General features: G+C 40.7%; 1 protein-coding gene across 6 annotated transcripts in view; it reads right to left on the bottom strand.

Moving 5' to 3' along the window:
- Positions 1 to 4,028: 4,028 nt before the first annotated feature.
- LOC142467292 (uncharacterized) overlaps positions 4,029 to 23,935 on the bottom strand; it is a 61,511-nt gene continuing 41,604 nt past the window's right edge. For 3 of the 6 annotated variants that reach the window (XM_075572784.1, XM_075572785.1, XM_075572787.1), the window contains exons 9-13: positions 18,498 to 18,526; positions 18,213 to 18,384; positions 16,461 to 17,373; positions 13,007 to 13,160; positions 4,029 to 4,817 (exon numbers count right to left, since the gene is read on the bottom strand). In XM_075572784.1, the coding sequence (XP_075428899.1) occupies positions 17,322 to 17,373; positions 18,213 to 18,384; positions 18,498 to 18,526 (253 nt within the window). In that variant the 3' untranslated portion in view covers positions 4,029 to 4,817; positions 13,007 to 13,160; positions 16,461 to 17,321. Of the gene's footprint in view, positions 4,818 to 13,006; positions 13,161 to 16,379; positions 17,374 to 18,212; positions 18,385 to 18,497; positions 18,527 to 23,935 lie in introns of all 6 variants that reach the window. The other 3 variants (XM_075572786.1, XM_075572788.1, XM_075572789.1) reach the window with 3 other exon arrangements.

Here is a 23,935-nt window from a genome sequence, read left to right as displayed (position 1 = left end):
TATGGTGTCCAGAATTCATTCTGGTTACGTGATATTTTGTCTCTATATAAATGCATTAACCATGACCATGAATGTCAGGCTATAGAATATTTCTTAGATCTGGATCATAATATGTCATAGAACAAAATAATTTAATCATCGCGTGCCACAAATTTATTCTGCAACACTGCTTTTGGTTTTACGATCCTTTGTATCTGCAGGTACTGACGTAGCAGATGGTATTACATACATCGGCCGTTCCTCCTCCTCTTACTGTGTACCCCAAAACTGGAACAACATTCTGGAGACTCTCACATCCACCACTAGTTTAAGTTCTTTCAAAACGAAGGCTGTCTCACATTTTAATCTGGTCTGTAACTATTACATAAGCCTATAATATATATTTTCTTTAACTGTGCATGCAATGTCTTGTATATAATGTATACCCTGTTCACTTATCTCACTGTATTTGTAACCATGTATTATTTGTCTTAACTCTATGCCCAGGACATACTTGAAAATGAGAGGTAACGCTCAATGTATTATTTCCTGGTAAAACATTTTATAAATAAATAAAATAAATTACCCCAATAACATGAAAGAAAGCACAACATGACCTATTAACAACGGTTTTCAATAGTGCCCTGCAAAGCATTGCGATAATGGAAGCGGTGACCTTTACTATATCTAAATGTGGCACCGCTGTGGGCACCAGGTTTCCACCAACCTACGCCAGTCCGTTTTTGGGTAAGTGGGAGGACCAATTAATATGGTCCCCAGACACTCCCTTTTGCACGAACCTGGTCCTATTGTGACCCTATATTACTCATTTTATCAAATGCCTACAGTCTAATGATTAAAATCTTGTTTTCACTGTCACGGTGACTTTGTGGCAGGTTGTAATTTACACCAAAATATATATAATATATATAACTGGGTTGAACTGGGACGAGACTTAGATATGATAAACAAAAGGGGAGGGATAAGGGAGTGATCAACTAAACCATACTAATTGTGTGAAGTGTTAATAATAATAAATTCAATTGATAATGAAAAGTAGGTGCAACTGTGAACTGAAGTGAATCAGAAGTAGGGGGTACAGTGGCCTGAACTCCAAAGAAAATTCACTTAAATGCACACTACCTAAATTTTAAATTTAACCTTTAATATCAAATACTTAAAACATATATTACCAAAGTGAAAATGTGATAACGTTTAAAAATAAGGTAACTCGTGCAAACAGGCAGTCTCTAATGTTTAAATGCTCCAGTATATCATTAAAACTGGAGAATAAGAGGCTGTTAGGGTGCAAACAGCCAAAGTGAGCAAAAAAGCCCACCACTTCACTGATTAGCCTAGTGAAATAGTGAATATCGTAGTGGCTAGTAATATCATTTGTTGTGACTTGATATTGGCAGTATAACCTCCTAATCAGGTCTTAACCTACTCCAGGGATCCTTGCCTAGCCACTACCCTAATTTTTATATATTGGCTAATCTTGTGAACGGCTGACAAATACTGTATTAAAATAGCCCCATGAAGGGGGCTGACATCATCAACACGCGCCCAATGCGCGTTTCCCTCCTACTAAGGAGCTTCCTCAGGGACAAACGAGGGAAACGCGCGTTGGACGCGTGTTGATGATGTCAGCCCCCTTCATGGGGCTATTTTAATACAGTATTTGTCAGCCGTTCACAAGATGAACAATTACAAATGATATTACTAGCCACTACGATATTCACTATTTCACTAGGCTAATCAGTGAAGTGGTGGGCTTTTTTGCTCACTTCGGCTGTTTGCACCCTAACAGCCTCTTATTCTCCAGTTTTAATGATATACTGGAGCATTTAAACATTAGAGACTGCCTGTTTGCACGAGTTACCTTATTTAATTTATTTTTAAACGTTATCACATTTTCACTTTGGTAATATATGTTTTAAGTATTTGATATTAAAGGTTAAATTTTAAATTTAGGTAGTGTGCATTTAAGTGAATTTTCTTTGGAGTACAGGCCACTGTACCCCCTACTTCTTTAGATATGATAAAATATAATTTATTCCTTGATAAAGGTGAACACAACAGATATATAAATAACAGGCAAAATATGGACACTTAAAATGGAAATGATGAAACAGTCACATCTGGAGTGGCAGTTCATACAGCAATCTTCATAGTCATCAAGACACCAAAGACATGAAAGACCTCTGGCATGAAGACATTGCATAGCGTTTCTCTCAGCAATCAAGATGGTATAGAACAGACACAGGATAAAGGGTTGACCACAGATTATATACCTTTTGTGGCCCTATCCTTAACAATAAGTACAGGTGATTTCAATTACCTCCAGCCACTCACTAACATGGGAACACATTTTGATCCATGCCCCCCTGCTAGTTGGCACATGCGCAGTAGCACTCTGGGGTCTCATTTCTGTAATCCCACATTTGCATCAGGAATGCCAGCTAGTCTACCAAACGGAATATCAAGCAGGAAACCCTTTGTTGTAAGGTGTGAAATGGGACACTTGTAGCCTGCTCTGGTTTGAGTCATCTCCGCCGTCCTGTAAACAGTGTAGGTGATAAACTCCTTTGAACAGCACTTAATTTCTAGACATTGGGACGCTTCTCTGACCATCTGCTACCTGATGGCCAAGGGAATTTCCTCTGGTTTTTATCCATACCTTGGGACACGGTATTAAAGATAAAACACAAACATATTAAAATATCCGGTTCCGTTGGGTCCAGCAGGTCCAAACTTCCCAGTTCTCAATGCCGGAACTGGGACAACCTATGGTCCAATTTGCGACTTGCTACGACCTTCGGAACCGGAGTTACACAAATACACTTAAAACCGTTTCTCATTTTAATACAAAAATCTCCGCTGTAAATTAAATCACGGTTTTTCACTAAATCCCCATTGAAAACAACGGGCTCCGCCGCCATAGACTTTCAATGGCAAACCGCAACCGTTGGTGGCTATGGGAATCCGCCGCCATAGAATTTCAACGGGGCGACGCCGCCGTTGAAGTCAATGGGGGTTTTCCGCCATAGCCGGTCAATGGAGATTGGCCGCCATTGGAGTCTATGTGAAAAGTCCCAAACTTTCAAGGGGTTCCATACTCCGTCGGGTTGGTCCAAGAGGGTCAAGGATGGTTCTGCAGCGATGCCAGAGCAGTGACTACAGATACCCCAAACCCTGATCCTCTGGACCCTCCGGAACTGGAGCTATGGATTCCCAAATTTCAGCTTTTCACACCTAGTCGATTTCTGGAGCTGTTTCTGCCGCCGCCATTGGAACCTATGGCGCGACCCGCTCTTCTCGGTTCCACCCTTATCGGGGGTCCAGGATTCGGGGACCCGGTTGTGGTTGAGTGGGGGGAGGTCTAGGAACTAGGGGCAGAAAGAATTTTATTTCTAGGTGCTCTAGAACTGTTTATTCCCACGCCACTTGTCGTTGAACTTGACTGCTAAGTGATCAAAGCTCTCCTATTGAAAATGTATCCGCTTTGCGGTTTGGACGGCAGCCAACTCGTTCCTGGAAAGCTCTTTCGAGGATTCTCCATTGAAGTCAATGGGCCCATTGACTTACAATGGGAAACCGCCGCTCTTCCTCTCGGACGCCATCTGCTGGTCTCAGGAAACAGGACCCAAACAGCAAGATTCGCCATTGAAACACATGGAGCCTCAATGGCGGCTTATGGGGCCCTGCAAAATGGTGCCTGAAAAGGCGGGAAAATTACACAAACGGCTATAATCACTAAACAACTATTAACCCTTGTGCTCCCGGATGGATCCTAGTGTGTGTGTGATGCAGACACTGATTAAACCAGATATTACAATAAACATGGGAACAGGGGAATACACATTTACATGTCATAACAAGGGTTAAATCACATTTCTGGACCTCAGCCCAGTTAACCCCTTGTCTCCCTGGTGAGGTCAGGGGATGGCCAAATGGGGTGTAACCCCTTTAATCCCGGGCCACCCCCTTTCTCCCTCTACATTCACGTCTAGTTTTAGTTCTACTAGCATAGAATTGCAAGACCTAGGTATGTATGTATAACTTTATTTATACAGCGCCCGCAGTGTACTCGGCTCTTTACAAAAGAGACAATACAATACAAGGAATTATAATACAATCAGTGCAACAAACAAAATCAGACAATAGGAAAGGCAATCCCTGTCCTGCAGAGCTTACAATATATTATATAGGACAAATGCATACCAAACATGTGTGAGTGAAATTAACTAGTCATTCATTGTATACTAATGACTACACTATATCTGGTTCCATTTCTCTTTTTGTTGTGTGCCCAATTTTAGTAATCCTGTGTTTTATTATCTTTTTTCACTTTTTTAAATATAATATTAGTTGTGAAAAATGATTTTATTCTTTTTTAATTATAGAGCAATTTTATTTTGTTATTTTTTTTTAACACATTTGGAAGGCCTTGTGACCTATGAGCACAGAGTCATAACTAACCTTCCAGTGCGAGAAGACACCTTACCAGACACCCATCCCATACACTAGATGGTGGCTTATGCATCGCATCACTTGGTAAATATGGGCCTGTATACTTATTATTTCTCCCTCAGTAAAGATAATGTGAATAATTTAACACACAGTGACACACAGTAGTTGTGGTACGGTATGACTTGGGGACATTGTGTGGCGTAGGCCAAGATAATAATACGAGGGAAAGACGCATTGACGCTTTCTTCTTTATTTCTTTAAGATCCATAGTTCAGGTAAATGGTGTAGGATCCTAGGTCCTGGTCCTCATATTGTGTGGGATCTCGTGACCCTCTTTCAGTAAAAGGATTCCATTAAATCTATAGCTAAAACCAGACAAGAAAAAAAAATAATCAACATTTCTACTCTGCAATCTGCATATATCTACTGAGATTGAAGACATTCAGGCCAGAAGTTCAATGGTGCTAAAACAGTGCCCCTCAATGGGACGGTCCCTTCTAGGCACCAAGGCATTGTTATTAGGTTCAATGTAGCAGACTGACACCTTTAAAAAAAATCAGACATATTAAAATATATATTTGTAAATAATTTCATTTAAACTAAACTAGAACTAAAGCTTTAGGTTGTTACAATCTTTTTCCTATTTCTCTGTGCTACGAGTGTTTGTCAGTTCTTAAAGTTAAAAACCGAAAACGTGCTTTATTTTTGTTTGCAAAGCGATTATGGTCCAATTAATAATCAAACAGATAAACATAAGGAATTGAAAAACAGGCACTCAGGATTACCTTTCTTATTATTTTCTTAGCATACAAAATATAAGGTCCAAAATATTACAAGGCACAATGTACTTGCTTGCGTGTACTGATTGATCTGTGTGGTTGATTGAAGTGCTGGTTGGTTAAAGTGTGTGCAGTTAAACCAGAAGCAGTTTGAACAAGGAAGCAGTTAAACAAGGTATAGTTTATTGAAGTACAGTTTACTGTTATTACTTCTAAACTTCATAGTTGCTAGAATGAGCAGGATTGAAAATGCCACTCAATGCACATCTTGCCACATGTATGTGCACTTGGAGCAGCTGTTCCAAGGAGCATACCGCTGTGAGAAGTGTGAGCAGGTGGTCTCTTTAGAATCAGAGATTGCTGATCTGAAGAGGCAACTTGCAATATTGAGGGACATTGGCAATCTTGAAAGGGAATAAGAGCTCACTGAGCAGGCCCTTGCTTCGACTAGTGGTGCAGATGGTGGCGCTTTTAGTGAGGAGCAGGTAGGTAGCTTAGTTGCTGTTAGTGAGGAGCAGGTAGGTAGCTGGGTGACAGTTAGAAGGGGAAGCAGGGGCAATAGGGAGAGGCAGGTCGTTTCTGAGCTGACACATCCCAATAGATTTGCCATGTTGAGTGAAGATATTGGGAATGTTGGGGCAGAAATGGCAAGGCTGGGGGAGACTAATTCCTCTAGCAGCCAGGGGAATAGTTCCTCCAGCACAGTGGGGACTCAGGATGCTCAGATGCAAAGAAAGATTGTGGTGGTAGGGGACTCCATTATTAGGAAGGTAGAGAGGGCAATCTGTTGCCGGGACCGCATGAACCGAACAGTTTGTTGTCTCCCGGGTGCTCGGGTTCAGCACATTGCAGATCGGGTAGACAGATTGTTGGGGGGGGGCTGGGATTGACCCGGCGGTCTTGGTACATGTTGGCACCAATGACAAAGTTAGAGAAAGATGGAGGGTCCTAAAAAATGATTACAGGGATCTAGGCCAAAAGCTTAAGGCAAGGACCTCCAAGGTAGTATTTTCTGAAATACTACCAGTGCCATGCGCTACCGCAGGGAGACAGTCAGAGATCAGGGAGGTTAATGCATGGCTAAGAAATGGTGTAGGAAGGAGGTGTTTGGGTTTTTAGAGCACTGGGACTCCTTTTCTGAGAGGTGCCATCTATATTCTAGGGACGGATTGCACCTCAATGAAAAGGGATCTTCTGTGCTAGGGGGGAGAATGCTAAAAAGGTTGGAGGAGATTTTAAACTAGGATGGAGGGGGGAGGGGAATGAAACAGATAATTAACTAAATGGAATAGATGAGGATACAAGGTGGTATGGAGGTAGAATGGGGGCAAGTGCAAGTTTGACACGCAGTGAGATACCCATAGTAAATAGAGATAATACTAGAAAACTTCTAAAGACTAAACCAAGTGGGAGCAGAAAGGAAGGAGCAGATAAGATAATAGTACAGGCTGAAAAAAACTTAAATGCATGCTTGCTAATGCAAGAAGCCTGACAGATAAAATGGGGGAGCTTGAATTAATAGCTACAAGGGAGCAGTATGATATCATAGGCATTACTGAAACATGGTGGGATGAAACGCATGACTGGACAGTTAATTTGAAGGGGTATTCTCTTTTTCGGAAGGATCGAACAAATAGAAGGGGAGGTGGAGTATGTCTATATGTTAAACCAGATCTAAAACCTATTATAAGGGATGATGTCTATGAAGGGAATGATGAAAATGTAGAGACCTTGTGGATAGAAATTAGCAGTGGAGGTAAAAGTATAAAGAAAATGTTTGTTGGAATATGCTATAAACCACCAACTATCTGTGAGATTGAGGAAGCTAAAATACATTTGCAAATGGAGAAGGCATCAAAACTGGGTCATGTTTGCATAATGGGGGATTTTAATTATCCAGACATAGACTGGGGCAATGAGATTAGCGTTACAACAAAAGGAAACAGGTTTTTGGGGGTGCTTAAAGATAATTATATGACCCAAATTATTGAGGAACCAACCAGGAGAGGGGCAGTTCTGGATTTGGTCATATCAAACAATGTAGAAGTAATAACAAATATTCAAGTCCTGGAACATTTGGGTAACAGTGATCATAACATGGTCTCATTTGAAATAAATTATCAAAAAACAGATTACTTGGGTTCGACAAAGACTTTAAACTTTAGAAAGGCAGATTTTAATAAACTGAGGTCTAATCTAGTAGTAATACAATGGGATGATGTTTTTGCAGGGAAAAATGTAGAAGATAAATGGGCAGTCTTTAAAACATTGTTAGAAAAGCACACTTATCAGTGTATACCCTTGGGCAATAAGTATAAAAGAAATAAGTCAAAACCAATGTGGCTAAATAAACAGGTAGGGGAGGAAATGGACAAGAAGAGGAAGGCGTTTAGATTCTTTAAATCAGAAGGGACAGAGACATCGTATCAGAATTATAAAGAATGTAACAAAAATTGCAAAAGGGCAATTAAATTAGCAAAAATGGATAATGAAAAAAGGATTGCAATAGAAAGTAAGGTCAACCCTAAAAAGTTCTTTAAGTACCTTAATAACAATAAAAAGAGAAAAGAAAATATAGGACCCTTTCAGTGTGAGATGGGTAGGCAGATTATTGGAGATAAGGAAAAAGCAGAGGTATTAAACAAATTCTTTGCCTCCGTGTTTACCAGGGAAGAATCAAGTTCAATAGTAGCGCCACAGGAGGAAGCCACAACCTCCATATTAATGACCAATTGGTTAACTGAGGAAGAAGTTCATAAGCGACTTGAAAAAATTAAAGTAAAAAAGGCACCTGGCCCCGATGGCATACATCCAAGAGTTCTCAAGGAGTTAAGCTCAGTAATAGCAAAACCATTACATTTAATATTCAAGGACTCCAATTCCACAGGCTCAGTACCACAAGATTGGCGTAAAGAAGATGTGGTGCCTATATTTAAAAAGGGAGCTAGATCACACCCGGGGAATTACAGACCTGTAAGCCTGACTTCAATAGTAGGGAAACTACTTGAAGGTTTAATACGGGATAATATTCAAGAATACCTAATGGAAAACAAAATTATTAGTAATAGTCAGCATGGATTTATGAAGGATAGACTTTGCCAAACTAACCTTATTTGTTTCTTTGAGGAGGTAAGTAGGAATTTAGAGCAGGGTAATGCAGTTGATGTGGTCTACTTAGATTTTGTAAAGGCTTTTGATACGGTTTCACACAAGAGGTTTGTGTACAAAATAATGAAAATTGGACTCAGTAATAATATATGCACCTGGATTGAAAACTGGTTAAAGGACAGACAACAGAGGGTTGTCATAAATGGAACTTTTTCAGGTTGGGCTAAAGTCGTGAGTGGAGTACCTCAAGGATCAGTACTGGGACCCCTGCTTTTTAACTTGTTTATTAATGACCTTGAGGTTGGGCTCGAGAGCAAAGTCTCCATCTTTGTTGATGATACTAAATTGTGTAAGGTAATAGAATCAGAGCAGGATGTAATTTCTCTTCAGAAGGACTTGGAGAGACTGGAAACGTGGGCAGGTAAATGGCAAATGAGGTTTAATACAGATAAATGTAAGGTTATGCATTTGGGATGCAAGAATAAAAAGGCGACTTACAAATTAAATGGAGATATATTGGGGGAATCCTTGATGGAGAAGGATTTAGGAGTGCTTGTAGACAGCAGGCTTAGCAATAGTGCCCAATGTCATGCAGTAGCTGCAAAGGCAAACAAGATCTTCTCTTGCATCAAACGGGCAATGGATTTAAGGGAAGTAAACATAATTATGCCCCTTTACAAAGCATTAGTAAGACTACACCTTGAATATGGAGTACAATTTTGGGCACCAATCCTAAGAAAAGACATTATGGAACTAGAGAGAGTGCAGAGAAGAGCCACCAAATTAATAAAGGGGACATTCTAACTTATGAGGAGAGGCTGGCTAAATTAGATTTATTTACATTAGAAAAGAGGCGTCTAAGAGGGGATATGATAACTATATACAAATATATTCAGGGACAATACAAGGAGCTTTCAAAAGAACTATTCATCCCACGGGCAATACAAAGGACTCGGGGCCATCCCTTAAGGTTGGAGGAAAGGAAATTTTCCCAGCAACAAAGGATACGGTTCTTTACAGTAAGGGCAGTTAAAATGTGGAATTCATTACCCATGGAGACTGTAATGGCAGATACAATAGATTTGTTCAAAAAAAGGTTGGACATCTTATTAGATGGGAAAGGTATACAGGGATATACCAAATAAGTATACATGGGAAGGATGTTGATCCAGGGATTAATCCGATTGCCAATTCTTGGAGTCAGGAAGGAATTAATTTTTCCCCTTAATGGGGTTTTGTGTTTGCCTTCCTCTGGATCAATAAGTAAGTATAGATATAGAATTAAGTATCTGTTGTCTAAATTTAGCATAGGTTGAACTTGATGGACGTACGTCTTTTTTCAACCTCATCTACTATGTAACTATGTAACTATGTAACATAAAACCCAATTAGTGGTTATTTGCTGGTGTAAGAGTTTGATTTGCACATGGTACTGTATAGGAGGATAAGTTGTGCCATCTCGTTATCCCATTATATTTAAAGCTTTCACATATATTTTGGACTTCCTATTTTGTATTCAAAGTATGTAAAAAAAATGAATACAGAGTGCATCTTTGGGTCACTGTTTTTCTTAGGCTTGTTTTGTATAATTAAAACCACCCATCAGATTGATGTGTTATCACCAAGGCTCGAAAAACCCACTGGCCCCCTTGCCTGGGGCGAGTGGATTTTGGGAGCTGGTGAGGCTGCCTCCTCTCCCTTCAGTGTCTGTATTGCTGCAGAAGGCTGCATGATCCTCCACCCAATCACAGAGCTCCGTCACCAACAGTCCCGCTCCCAGTGGTGATGTCAGCGTAGCTCGCGTAATCAGGGCCACCGACAGGGGGGTGGGAGGAGCCGAGCGTGTGTGGAGGGGATGTGATATGCAGCGAAGACATGTAACGTGCTGTGGAGATATGCAGCAGAGACATGTAATGTGCTGGGGGGGGGGGGGGGAGATGTAATGTGCTGGGGGGGAAGAGAGATGTAATGTGCTGGGGGGAAAGAGAGATGTAATGTGCTGGGGGGAGACATGTAATGTGCTGGGGGGAGACATGTAATGTGCTGGGGGGGGGGAGAGAGATGTAATGTGCTGGGGGGGGGGGAGAGACATGTAATGTGCTGGGGGGGAGACATGTAATGTGCTGGGGGGGGGGGGAGAGACATGTAATGTGCTAGGGGGGAGACATGTAATGTGCTGGGGGGGGGAGACATGTAATGTGCTGGGGGGGGAGAGACATGTAATGTGCTGGGGGGGAGACATGTAATGTGCTGGGGGGGAGAGAGAGATGTAATGAGCTGGGGGGGAGAGAGAGATGTAATGTGCTAGGGGGGGGAGAGAGATGTAATGTGCTGGGGGGGGGAGAGAGATGTAATGTGCTGGGGGGGGAGAGAGATGTAATGTGCTGTGGGGGGAGAGAGATGTAATGTGCTGGGGGGGGGGAGAGAGATGTAATGTGCTGGGGGGGGGGAGAGAGATGTAATGTGCTGGGGGGGGAAGAGAGATGTAATGTGCTGGGGGGGGAGAGATGTAGTGTGCTGGGGGGGGGGGTAAGAGATGTAGTGTGCTGGGGGGGAGAGTTGTGATGTCCTGGGGGGGAGAGTTGTGATGTCCTGGGGGGGAGAGTTGTGATGTCCTGGGGGAGGGGGAGATGTGCTGGGGACAGATGTAATGTGCTGGGGGGGGGGAAGAGATGTGCTGGGGGGAGATATTAAGTGGAGAGATGTAAGGCCCGTAATATAGTGGACGCGCTTGCTGCGCCATGCGCATGCGCAGCAGTTATAGTTGGCTGTGGTTAGCCAGCCATTGTATGCTAGGGCCGCGCGCGCACGGCAGGGAGTGTGGAGCCAAGCGATAGCAGGGAAGACTCCGAAAAGTAAGTATTCGCGCCGCTACCGCAATGTGTGTGTGTATGTGTGTGTGTGTGTATGTATGTGTGTGTGTGTGTGTGTATGTATGTATACAATATTAATAAATTATTTATTCTCACAGCATGTCTTTTTTTTTTAATTTTTAATATACACCCACAGCTTCCCCAGTGACACACAAACACACAGTGACACCCACACCCACACCCACTACCTTCCAAGCCTGTCGGTCACAGCAGCACGGACGTACACACAAAAAGTGTGCGTCACGTGCACGAACGTTCGCACCCACTATATTACAGGCCTAATGTGCTGGGGGGGAGATGTGCTGGGGAGAGATGTAATATGCCGGGGAGAGATGTAATGTGCCGAGTGGGGGGGGGGGGGGGGGGGAGGGGGGGATGTGTGTATATATATATATATATATATATAAATATATATATATAAGGAATAGACGATACTGTTCTGTTATATATATATATATATATATATATATATATATATATATATATATATAAATACACACACACACACACACACACACACACACATAAACACACACACACTTAAAATGCTCAATAAGTCACTTATCGAAGCTACTAGAATAGGCCCCACTGACGGATTGCACCCGTGGAAATCATATGCGTGGTAATAATTCAGTGTGTGCTTTATATATATTCATGTGTGCACTCAATTGTACATTGGGATAAAAAAAATTGTGGGGGAACGAGGGGCGGGGCTGGCGAGTACCTCTTTTTGTCTGGCGAGTAGCATTTTTTTATAATTTGTCGTGCCCTGGTTATAGGATGTCATTAATATTGCGACTTCTGTAGCATGTTACTTTCCTTGTATTGGCAGAATGGCCTGGAATGCATTAGTCCAGTAAGAAATTGTGTGAATCCAACATTATTTGTTACAAATGTAAAGAGCCCACTTGCCTATTCTAAGTGCTAAATTCCCATCATTAAAGTTTAAATCATAGTGCAGGGATAACAGTAATATTCTTTGAGATGTATCAGTGTCTACACTGCATAATGCATCCTTACAATATCTATTTTGCATAAATTACAATACATACTGTAGGGAGAAAGAATAGCCTAGAGCAGGGGGGCACAAACTTTTTTCCCTGCACCCCCCTGCCGGCGGTCACTTCATCCCCGCGCCCCCCCTCACCCCGGCGTCATGACATCACGTTGCCATAGCAACGTGACGGCACAAGACCTGACGCCGCGTTGCCATGGCGACGCGTGTGGAGCCAAGGTAAGTAAAGGTTTACAGAGGCCCTGCAGCTCCCCTGGCACTTAATTTAAGTGCCTTCGGGAAGTGCGCGGGGCCTCTGTAAACTGCCCCCCCCCCCCCCCGCAGGCAGTCTCGCAAGCCCAGGCCCCCAGTTTGCGCACCGCTGGCCTAGAGGTAACAAAAGAGACTTTGGGGAAGACACTGGTTCAAATCCCGGTGCCAGGTAATTACAATCTTAGGCAAGTTCTCCTCAATGACAAAAATCAAAACTAGTTTGTCAACTCCTCTAAATACGACTCTCTAAAATCTAAAAAATAAAAAAAAGGTCTGCCAGAGTTGACAGTACAGATGAAAATGTTAAAACACCTTAAAGGGCTTCTTGCATAATTCAGGAAAGGAATTTCTGCTTACATTTCAAAGCATTTCGACTACTGTGCCAAAATATAGTTGAGTCTTGAGCACATGGTTTTGATATTAGAGTTAACAATTCACCCCATGGAGGTGAATTTCTAGTTTGAAAACAAATATATGCCACTGTAGATACAGAGGTACAATCTCTACATTATGTTTATGGTACATACCAAACTCATTGGCAACATTCCATTCATCTTGCAATCTTCTACAGAATTCCAAGATACCAGCTATGCTGAAGACGAACCTCAGGATCGGCGCCTGGAATGTCTCCTGGCACTTGTGCATGTTCACCATGTAATGAAGCTGCCTTCGTCAACAGAACTAAGGAAAAAATAAGTTTCAAGAAAAAGCCACAACAACTGCAGTTTAATTAATGCATTTCAATTAAGACTACTTTGTACATACTGTGCCTATAAAATTCAGTGTCACTAACCTTTAGTGATAACTTGTTTAAGGAAATGTTACATTTCACTTTGGTATACGATTTGAAGGCAGATGTTGCCAACGCGTTTTCACAAAGAAGATTATAGTTTGTGCCACTTACATTTACACAATGTGAGAATGATGTGTGAATGAAGGTCAGTTTTCTCACAACCCAAGGGGAGCATGTAGGAAAAACAACAAAAGAAACAGCAATCTAAGTGCAGATGGAAAACTTTGTGTAAGTCAATTCACAGGATATCTTGGCTCGTAAGTACAGCCTGCTCACAAGATGGAAGTGGTATATGGGCAACAATGGGTGACTGGAATATGTGCAATCTCCTATACCCAGGCGTTGATACACTCCAACTCAGGTATTCAATGCAATGGTGAAATGCAAAGACAAAAGAATGTACCCATAGTGCAGATCAATGATATAAAGGTAAATCTTTTATATAGATTCTAAAAATGCGCACTTACAATAAAATAGTGTTAAAACAGCATATATCACTTAATAGTGAATGGAGTATAGATTGGATACTGCCATGGCTCACCCCGCCACCTCCGTTCTGTGTTCAGTCAGCTCACCCTTGTTCAGCTGACTGCTGCCTAGTCACTCACTGCAGCGCTAGTAACTCAGCTCTGTCGCGGTCTCCAGAGCGTCACGTCACTTCCGGTAAGGCTTCTGTGATGGGCAGTCACTCGGCACCAATCCTCTCTTCCTCTGGGCGGTACTACTCTACGCGTTTCACCGCTAAGAGTGTATGGCGTCATACTCCTGACGAAGCCATACACTCAGTGTTGAAACATGTAGAGTAGCACCGCCCAGAGGAAGAGAGGATTGGTGCCGAGTGACTGCCCATCACAGAAGCCTTACCGGAAGTGACGTGACGCTCTGGAGACCGCAACGGAGCTGAGTTACTAGCGCTGCAGTGATTGACCAGGCAGCAGTCAGCTGAACACGGGTTAGCTGACTGAACACAGAACGGAGGTGGCGGGGTGAGCCATGGCAGTATCCAATCTATACTCCATTCACTATTAAGTGATATATGCTGTCTTAACACTATTTTATTGTAAGTGCGCATTTTTAGAATCTATATAAAAGATTTACCTTTATATCATTGATCTGCACTATGGGTACATTCTTTTGTCTTTGCATTTCACCATTGCATTGAATACCTGAGTTGGAGTGTATCAACGCCTGGGTACAGGACATTGCACATATTCCACTCACCCGTTGTTGCCCATATACCACTTCCATCTTGTGAGTAGGCTGTACTTACGAGCCAAGATATCCTGTGAATTGACTTACACAAAGTTTTCCATCTGCACTTAGATTGCTGTTTTTCCTACATGCTCCCCCTGGGTTGTGAGAAAACGTATCTACCTTCTGGGGACCAGTGAAGACAGTCCCTGCCAGAGGGTTTGAGCAGGGAGTTGCAACGTTTAAATTTATCACGCCAATTGTCACTATTTTAGTCACTTAAATTACATTCACGTATGATATTGTATCGTTATTTTATCACTTTATAGTTAGTGATCACTTTCAGTGTTTAGCGCCTTTTTTTGCACCATCACTCTGTCACATTTGAATGAAGGTTAGTCACAGACTTATACACTGAACACCCCTGTAACTGGTTAGCTCGGGGGAAAAAAAATCTCTCTTAATCCCTAGCACCTGTATAATGATGGACCAACCACCAGATTTATTTTACAAGCTTGATATGGCAGATCTTTATTTCTCCATTATGGTCAGTACATGTATTCCCAAAACAACAGGTGTCTGTAGTACTGTACCTTGTGCCATGGTAATATCATGAGATATTCTGTATGTTAATCAATCTGGTACTTCAGAGGTTACAAATGGTCTTAAAAATACATGAATTGTTGTATGGCAGGAAAACCGCCATAAATATGCTGATCTATGGATAAAGATATTTTTTTTTGTAAGTGGGGCTTTGAAATATGGCTGACCTGACACAGGAATAAACATAAACCTTTTAAATGTACCTTGAAAGGCATTCCTCGGGGATCTGAGGAGTACGAGAGGTGTGGCCAAGATGACCGCCCATAGCTTTGGGTAAATGTACTAAACGTGAAATATCCAGGGCCTGACAACAATTGGAAATAATAACTCATTGGATAATGTATACTGGGGTTTTTGTTTGACTTCCTCTAGATCAATATACTGTAAGTACGGATAAAGTATCTGTCGTCTAAATTTAGCATAGATTGAGCTTGATGGATGTATGTCTTTTTCCAACCTCATCTATAATGTAACTTTGTAACTATGTATATTTGTAACAGTATCAATGAGACGAATCAAATTTTGCCAAACACGTCATGATTAGCAGGTGCATAGGACAGATGTTTCTCATGCAAAGTTAAAATTAGGTTGTTGTATTTCATATTCAGGCGTGCATATTAAGTATACAGATGCAACAGTGAAGATGACATTTGTCGAAGAATTATGGAAACAAAGTTAAGTCTTTTATATATTAAGGCAACGTTTAGAAGGCCAAAAGAATTTTTTTTCCCCCCTCGAGTCATAAAATGTAATCCAAAGATAATTGATGAAAAGGAGTGGGTTGAGGACATACCCAGAAAGTATGTTTTCACTCGGTTTCAATGAACAAGGCTTTTAGAATATAAACCATGTAGCTGGGATTATGAAGCAGTATTCAACAGAGGTGTGTTTTGGGATCAAACATGTGGATTCTCAACTTTCTTACTCCAGTGACCTCTCTGGGATGAACCTGTTACATGTTCTGTGGTAACGTATAGGAATTATTTGTTTATCCTTTTGATTTTAAGAAACGGTCTGCATTTTATACTGTATGTAAATCTTTTTTTCTGTAACCTAAGCACTTTACTTTTAGTATTTTAAATCTAAAAATTAATAAGTAATCCTTTGGGCTCTGAAATGTTGCATGCTTTGTAGAGAGTAATTTACATTTTTGGACACATTTTGTATAACAGATTTTTGTGTGTTAAGTGGATAGTTTTCTTAACAAACCAAGACCAGAGGCTTTCTAAGGAATTTTTAACCTTTGGTGGTGGCAGCGGATTAAAGACATATATTGTGACGGATTGAGGGTAGATATTATTCATTTGAGGTACCTTGCATAGGTGAAAAGTGAGTCAACTAGTTAGTTAGCTGTGTGTATTAACCCAGGTCACAAATACAAGTCACGTGCTCACCGGTGTGCCGTGACACCTTGAAAAAGATTCTCTAGTAACTCCTCCAAAAAGGGTAAACCATCCAGTATTTTGCCAAAAACATATAAAGAACAGCACAATCATCGTGGGTGCCCCTGCACTCTGATCGCGGTCCTCCTCTATTAAGTCACAGAAAGATACTCTATCTGGTTATACCATGTACTCAAAATGAAACTTCATTTATTGCAACAATGAAGCCCCCATCATTGTACCTGCACCCATTGGTACATTCTTCAGGGCTTATCCCCTCTTTCACTCCTGCAGTTCTTGTCCAATGACATAATTTTTCTGAAAATAGAAAAAAATATCTTTCTTCATATCAGACCTATTTGGAAATGTCAACGTGTACTATCATGTAGTAACTGTTACCACACAACAACTGCTGATGACAATATGAAGAGGAGGTTTTTCCTGGAAGAACCTCTGAACAGATTTCTTTAAGCACATTTCCAGCACGGCGATCTTGATGCACATCATTGGCAGTGTACTTATACTTAAAAGTCATTCGATTCATCCTAACAGAAGCATTTTGGAAAAACCACTGCCAGGAAAATTATCTACTCTAACTTTGTTTACGTTATTCTATGGTGTTTCATATGTATGAAGTAATGAAGACTCAGGTGTAGCTTTGTCTTTTGCTGATGAGCTTTCATCCTTATTCAGATGTGATTGGAATATTAAAAGAGTTCCTCTTCGGTGCAGGTTAAGTCTTTTCACGCTATGAATGAAACAGATACGCTATAACCAAGGCAGCAATTAGCGTGAACAATTCATCCGAGTGAAAATGAGGTTACAGGTACTGTTCTTGAAACAAGTCAAAAGCAACATTCACAGGATCGTCTTTCAGTTCTGGTTCTCACACAATTCAAATTCTTCTTCTGAATCGTCACTGTTCCTAAACAAACATGTATTGAAATTATTATTAAATAAAGTTTAGAACGGAATACCCCAAATACAATGCTGCACAGGCCGAAGGCCCATACCATTGCCTCATAAAAATGCTACATACAATCTCCATCTACTTTAAAGCAGTTTCTGGCATGATGATTGAAATGTATGATGTGTAAAGGGAATATGAAATGTCATATAATAGTTTTGCTTTCTGGAATTATCCAAGACACATTTTACATTATTTTTAACAGATATTAAAAAAGTTATGGTGGGTAACAAACGTGACAAAAACCCTCCACCATACAGTGTACAGTAAATAAAAATACCACTTGTGGTGCATTTGCAGGTCATAGACAGGTCTGCAATCAAGCTTTCCCCATAATTGCTTACAAACAGGGTCTTGTAATGGGTCTTGCAGGGCAGGAAGGGGCCTTATTTCAGCAGACTGCTTGATGTTGAAAAATATTAAAATAATACCTTCAGATCTACTTTATAGATTACATTGAAATAGGCATAACAGTCAATTTCAAATTACAGTACTACTGTTGTGGAACCTACTGTATTGTTTGGGTAAAGTTAAAGGTGGAAGTAGGGGCGTGAAAATAAAAATAACATAAAAAAATTGGGAGAAAGATGAAAGCCATTACTATACTTTAATTGTAAAAAAAAAAATAATTACAAACGAGAGCTCTTCATATAGCTGAAGTGTAATAAGCGGGGCCTGGAATACAAGCTCATGTGAAAATAGAAATGGAAATAAAACATGTACTAAATATTTATTTACAGTTTTCTGGATGGATGCGCCATTGAACTCGCACCAATGTCTTTGCTCATTAAACTTACCTACTTGTGCCTGTAAAAGGTGCCGCTATATACGAGTCACTAGGAGAAGATGAACACACCCACATTTCTTTGGGGCTCACGGTCATACAAAATTGGCTCGGTCCAGGGACATATTCGTCAAAGGACGGAGATCCAAGGGCTTCTGACCCCTCAACACCTAGTTCAGCACACACTGTATGTAAATATACACAAGAGTAAGACGTGAAGTACTTGACCAATAGTATATAAAAAGCTGCATAAAAAATACCTAGTGGTATTAAGAAAAGATAAGCAGCGCTTCCTTACCTGTTTCTTCACAAAGTGTCATAAATTGTCTAAAAAGAAAATAAACAAAGGTTCATTAATATGTATACAACACACTGTTATATTATTAATGTGTGTGTGTGTGTGTGTGTGTGTGTGTATATATATATGCGTGTACTGACTGATATGTGTGGTTGATTTCAAGTGCTGGTTGTTTAAAGTGTGTGCAGTTAGAACCAGAAGGAAAGGGAAGTACTGGGTATACTAGCAGGGGTGGCTGTTTTTTGGGAGTGTGCAGTGGGTTAATCTATTTTTAAAGTGTGCTGTAATTTGAAGCCTGTAACTTTTTTTCCCCTTTCTCCTGCCTGAGGCAGAGTGGGTGTGGTTGGTTAATTGGCTGGCCTAACACACCTGCAGTAGGTGGGGTTAGTTAATTGATAACCTAACACACCTGGTGGGTGTCCCTATTTAAACAGAGGCTTCTAACGAATCCTGAGCTTGCGTGTACTGACTGATCTGTGTGGTTGATTTGAAGTGCTGGTTGTTTAAAGTGTGTGCAGTTAGAACCAGAAGCAGTGCTGGTTGTTTAAAGTGTGTGCAGTTAGAACCAGAAGCAGTTTGAACAAGGAAGCGGTTAAACAAGGTATAGTTATTGAAGTACAGTTTACTGTTAGTACTTCTAAACTTCATAGCTACTAGAATGAGCAGGATTGAAAATGCCACTCGATGCACATCTTGCCACATGTATGTGCACTTGGAGCAGCTGTTCCAAGGAGCATACCGCTGTAAAAAGGGTGAGCGGGTGGTCTCTTTAGACTCAGAGATTGCTGATCTTAAGAGGCAACTTGCAATATTGAGGGACATTGGCAATCTCGAAAGGGAATTAGGGCTCACTGAGCAGTGGTGCAGATGGTGCTTCGACTAGTGGTGCAGATGGTGGCGCTGTTAGTGAGGAGCAGGTAGGTAGCTGGGTGACAGTTAGACGGGGAAGCAGGGGCAATAGGGAGAGGCAGGTCGTTTCTGAGCTGACACATCCCAATAGATTTGCCATGTTGAGTGAAGATATTGGGAATGTTGGGGCAGAAATAGCAAGGCTGGGGGAGACTAATTCCTCTAGCAGCCAGGGGAATAGTTCCTCCAGTACAGAGGGGACTCAGGATGCTCAGATACAAAGAAAGATTGTGGTGGTAGGGGACTCCATTATTAGGAAGGTAGATAGGGCAATCTGTTGCCAGGACCGCATGAACCGAACAGTTTGTTGTCTCCCGGGTGCTCGGGTTCGGCACATTGCGGATCGGGTAGACAGATTGTTGGGGGGGGGGCTGGGATTGACCCGGCGGTCTTGGTACACGTTGGCACCAATGACAAAGTTAGAGAAAGATGGAGGGTCCTAAAAAATGATTACAGGGATCTAGGCCAAAAGCTTAAGGCAAGGACCTCCAAGGTAGTATTTTCTGAAATACTACAGTACCAGTGCCATGCGCTACCGCAGGGAGAGAGTCAGAGATCAGGGAGGTTAATGCATGGCTAAGAAAGTGGTGCAGGAAGGAGGTGTTTGGGTTTTTAGAGCATTGGGACTCCTTTTCTGAGAGGCGCCATCTATATTCTAGGGACGGATTGCACCTCAATGAAGAGGGATCTTCTGTGCTAGGGGGGAGAATGCTAAAAAGGTTGGAGGAGATTTTAAACTAGGATGGAGGGGGGAGGGGAATGAAACAGATAATTAACTAAATGGAATAGATGAGGATACAAGGTGGTATGGAGGTAGAATAGGGGCAAGTGCAAGTTTGACAAGCAGTGAGACACCCATAGTAAATAGAGATAATAATAGAAAACTTCTAAAGACTAAACCAAGTGGGCGCAGAAAGGAAGGAGCAGATAAAATAATAGTACAGGTTGGAAAAAAAAACTTAAATGCATGCTTACTAATGCAAGATGCCTGACAGATAAAATGGGGGAGCTTGAATTAATAGCTGCCAGGGAGCAGTATGATATCATAGGCATTACTGAAACATGGTGGGATGAAACTCATGACTGGATAGTTAATTTTGAGGGTTATTCTCTTTTTCGGAAGGATCGAACAAATAGAAGGGGAGGTGGAGTATGTTTATATGTTAAACCGGATCTAAAACCTATTATAAGGGATGATGTCTATGAAGGGAATGATGAAAATGTAGAGACTTTATGGATAGAAATTAGCAGTGGAGGTAAAAGTATAAAGAAAATGTTTGTGGGAATATGCTATAAACCACCAAATATCTGTGAGATTGAGGAAGCTAAAATACTTTTGCAAATGGAGAAGGCATCAAAACTGGGTCATGTTTGCATAATGGGGGAATTTTAATTATCCAGACAGACTGAGGCAATGAGATTAGCGTTACAACAAAAGGAAACAGGTTTTTGGGGGTGCTTAAAGACAATTATATGACCCAAATTATTGAGGAACCAACCAGGAGAGGGGCAGTTCTGGATTTGGTCATATCAAACAATGTAGAAGTAATAACAAATATTCAAGTCCTGGAACATTTGGGTAACAGTGATCATAACATGGTCTCATTTGAAATAAATTATCAAAAAACAGATTACTTGGGTTCAACAAAGACCTTCAACTTTGGAAAGGCAGATTTTAATAAACTGAGGTCTAATCTAGTAGTAATACAATGGGATGATGTTTTTGCAGGGAAAAATGTAGAAGATAAATAGGCAGTCTTTAAAACATTGTTAGAAAAGCACACTTATCAGTGCATACCATTGGGTAATAAGTATAAAAGAAATAAGTCAAAACCAATGTGGCTAAATAAACAGGTAGGGGAGGAAATGGACAAGAAGAGGAAGGCGTTTAGATTCTTTAAGTCAGAAGGGACAGAGAAATCGTATCAGAATTATAAGGAATGTAACAAAAACTGCAAAAGGGCAATCAAATTAGCAAAAATGGATAATGAAAAAAAGGATTGCAATATAAAGTATGGTCAACCCTAAAAAGTTCTTTAAGTACCTTAATAACAAAAAAATGAGAAAAGAAAATATAGGACCCTTTCAGTGTGAGATGGGTAGGCAGATTATTGGAGATAAGGAAAAAGCAGAGGTATTAAACAAATTCTTTGCCTCTGTGTTTACCAGGGAAGAATCAAGTTCAATAGTAGTGCCATAGGAGGAAGCCACAACCTCCATATTAATGAACAATTGGTTAACTGAGGAAGAAGTTCATAAGCGACTTGAAAAAATTAAAGTTAATAAGGCACCTGGCCCCGATGGCATACATCCAAGAGTTCTCAAGGAGTTAAGCTTAGTAATAGCAAAACCATTATATTTAATATTCAAGGACTCCATTTCCATAGGCTTAGTACCACAAGATTGGTGTAAAGCAGATGTGGTGCCTATATTTAAAAAGGGAGCTAGATCACAACCGGGAAATTACAGACCTGTAAGCCTGACTTCAAAAGTAGGGAAACTATTTGAAGGTTTAATACGGGATAATATTCAGGAATACCTTATGGAAAATAAAATTATTAGTAATAGTCAGCATGGATTTATGAAGGATAGATCTTGCCAAACTAACCTTATTTGTTTCTTTGAGGAGGTAAGTAGGAATCTAGACCAGGGTAATGCAGTTGATGTGGTCTACTTAGATTTTGCAAAGGCTTTTGATACGGTTTCACACAAGAGGTTGGTGTACAAAAAAAAGAAAGTTGGACTCAGTAATAATATATGCACCTGGATTGAAAACTGGTTAAAGGACAGAGGGTTGTCATAAATGGAACTTTCTCAGGTTGGGCTAAAGTCGTGAGTGGAGTACCTTAGGGATCGGTACTGGGACCCCTGTTTTTTAACTTGTTTATTAATGACCTTGAGTTTGGGATCGAGAGCAAAGTCTCCATCTTTGCTGATGATACTAAATTGTGTAAGGTAATAGAATCAGAGCAGGATGTAATTTCTCTCCAGAAGAACTTGGAGAGACTGGAAACGTGGGCAGGTAAATGGCAGATGAGGTTTAATACAGATAAATGTAAGGTTATGCATTTGGGATACAAGAATAAAAAGGCGACTTACAAATTAAATGGAGATATATTGGGGGAATCCTTGATGGAGAAGGATTTAGGAGTGCTTGTAGACAGCAGGCTTAGCAATAGTGCCCAATGTCATGCAGTAGCTGCAAAGGCAAACAAGATCTTATCTTGCATCAAACGGGCAATGGATGGAAGGGAAGTAAACATAATTATGCCCCTTTACAAAGCATTAGTAAGACCACACCTTGAATATGGAGTACAATTTTGGGCACCAATCCTAAGAAAAGACATTATGGAATTAGAGAGAGTGCAGAGAAGAGCCACCAAATTAATAAAGGGGATGGACATTCTAACTTATGAGGAGAGGCTAGCTAAATTAGAGTTATTTACATTAGAAAAGAGGCGTCTAAGAGGGGATATGATAACTATATACAAATATATTCAGGGACAATACAAGGAGCTTTCAAAAGAACTATTCATCCCACGGGCAGTACAAAGGACTCGGGGCCATCCCTTAAGGTTGGAGGAAAGGAAATTTCACCAGCAACAAAGGAAAGGGTTCTTTACAGTAAGGGCAGTTAAAATGTGGAATTCATTACCCATGGAGACTGTGATGGCAGATACAATAGATTTGTTCAAAAAAGGGTTGGACATCTTTTTAGATGGGAAAGGTATACAGGGATATACCAAATAAGTATACATGGGAAGGATGTTGATCCAGGGATTAATCCGATTGCCAATTCTTGGAGTCAGGAAGGAATTAATTTTTCCCCTTAATGGGGTTTTTTGTTTGCCTTCCTCTGGATCAATAAGTATAGATATAGGATAAAGTATCTGTTGTCTAAATTTATCATAGGTTGAACTTGATGGACGGAAGTCTTTTTTCAGCCTCATCTACTATGTAACTATATATATATATATATATATATATATAGCATTTTTTATTGAACTAACAATTTATGTCATAGGACAAGCTTTCGAGAGTTCTCTCTTCTTCAGGTCAAGCAATATTAATATACACAGGAATCTATGGCTAAAACAGTGTAGAGAGAGAGAGAAAAAAAATGATATGTACTGTAGATAAGGTAGGATGTTAAAAGTGTTTGAAGCCAGGGGAGGGTGACAAGGAAAGGTGTGGAGGGGGAGAGGGAGGGATGCTGTGTATACATACATATCTATACAAACACACAAACACACATTTAAAAAAAAATGGTGCCTGCGCTTCCCTTTGTTTTTTTTTTGTAGGTACTTTGTGGGTGGGTGGATACCATCTTAATTTTTACATGTCCTCAGTGGACTTGATGGACTACACCTGTGTGAACTTTAAGTGACTTTTTTAAGCTTTATGAACACCACTTATAATTAGTTATAACACTAGTCTAAATCACTATTATAATTTAGTGTACACACACACACACACACACACACACACACACACACACACAGAGAATCCAATGCACAGCCGGCACACCA

Source organism: Ascaphus truei, chromosome 16 (assembly GCF_040206685.1).
Source record: "Ascaphus truei isolate aAscTru1 chromosome 16, aAscTru1.hap1, whole genome shotgun sequence".
Lineage (NCBI taxonomy): Eukaryota > Metazoa > Chordata > Amphibia > Anura > Ascaphidae > Ascaphus > Ascaphus truei.
Note: the sequence above shows the minus strand (reverse complement) of the source record. Positions and strands in the feature narration are given on the sequence as shown.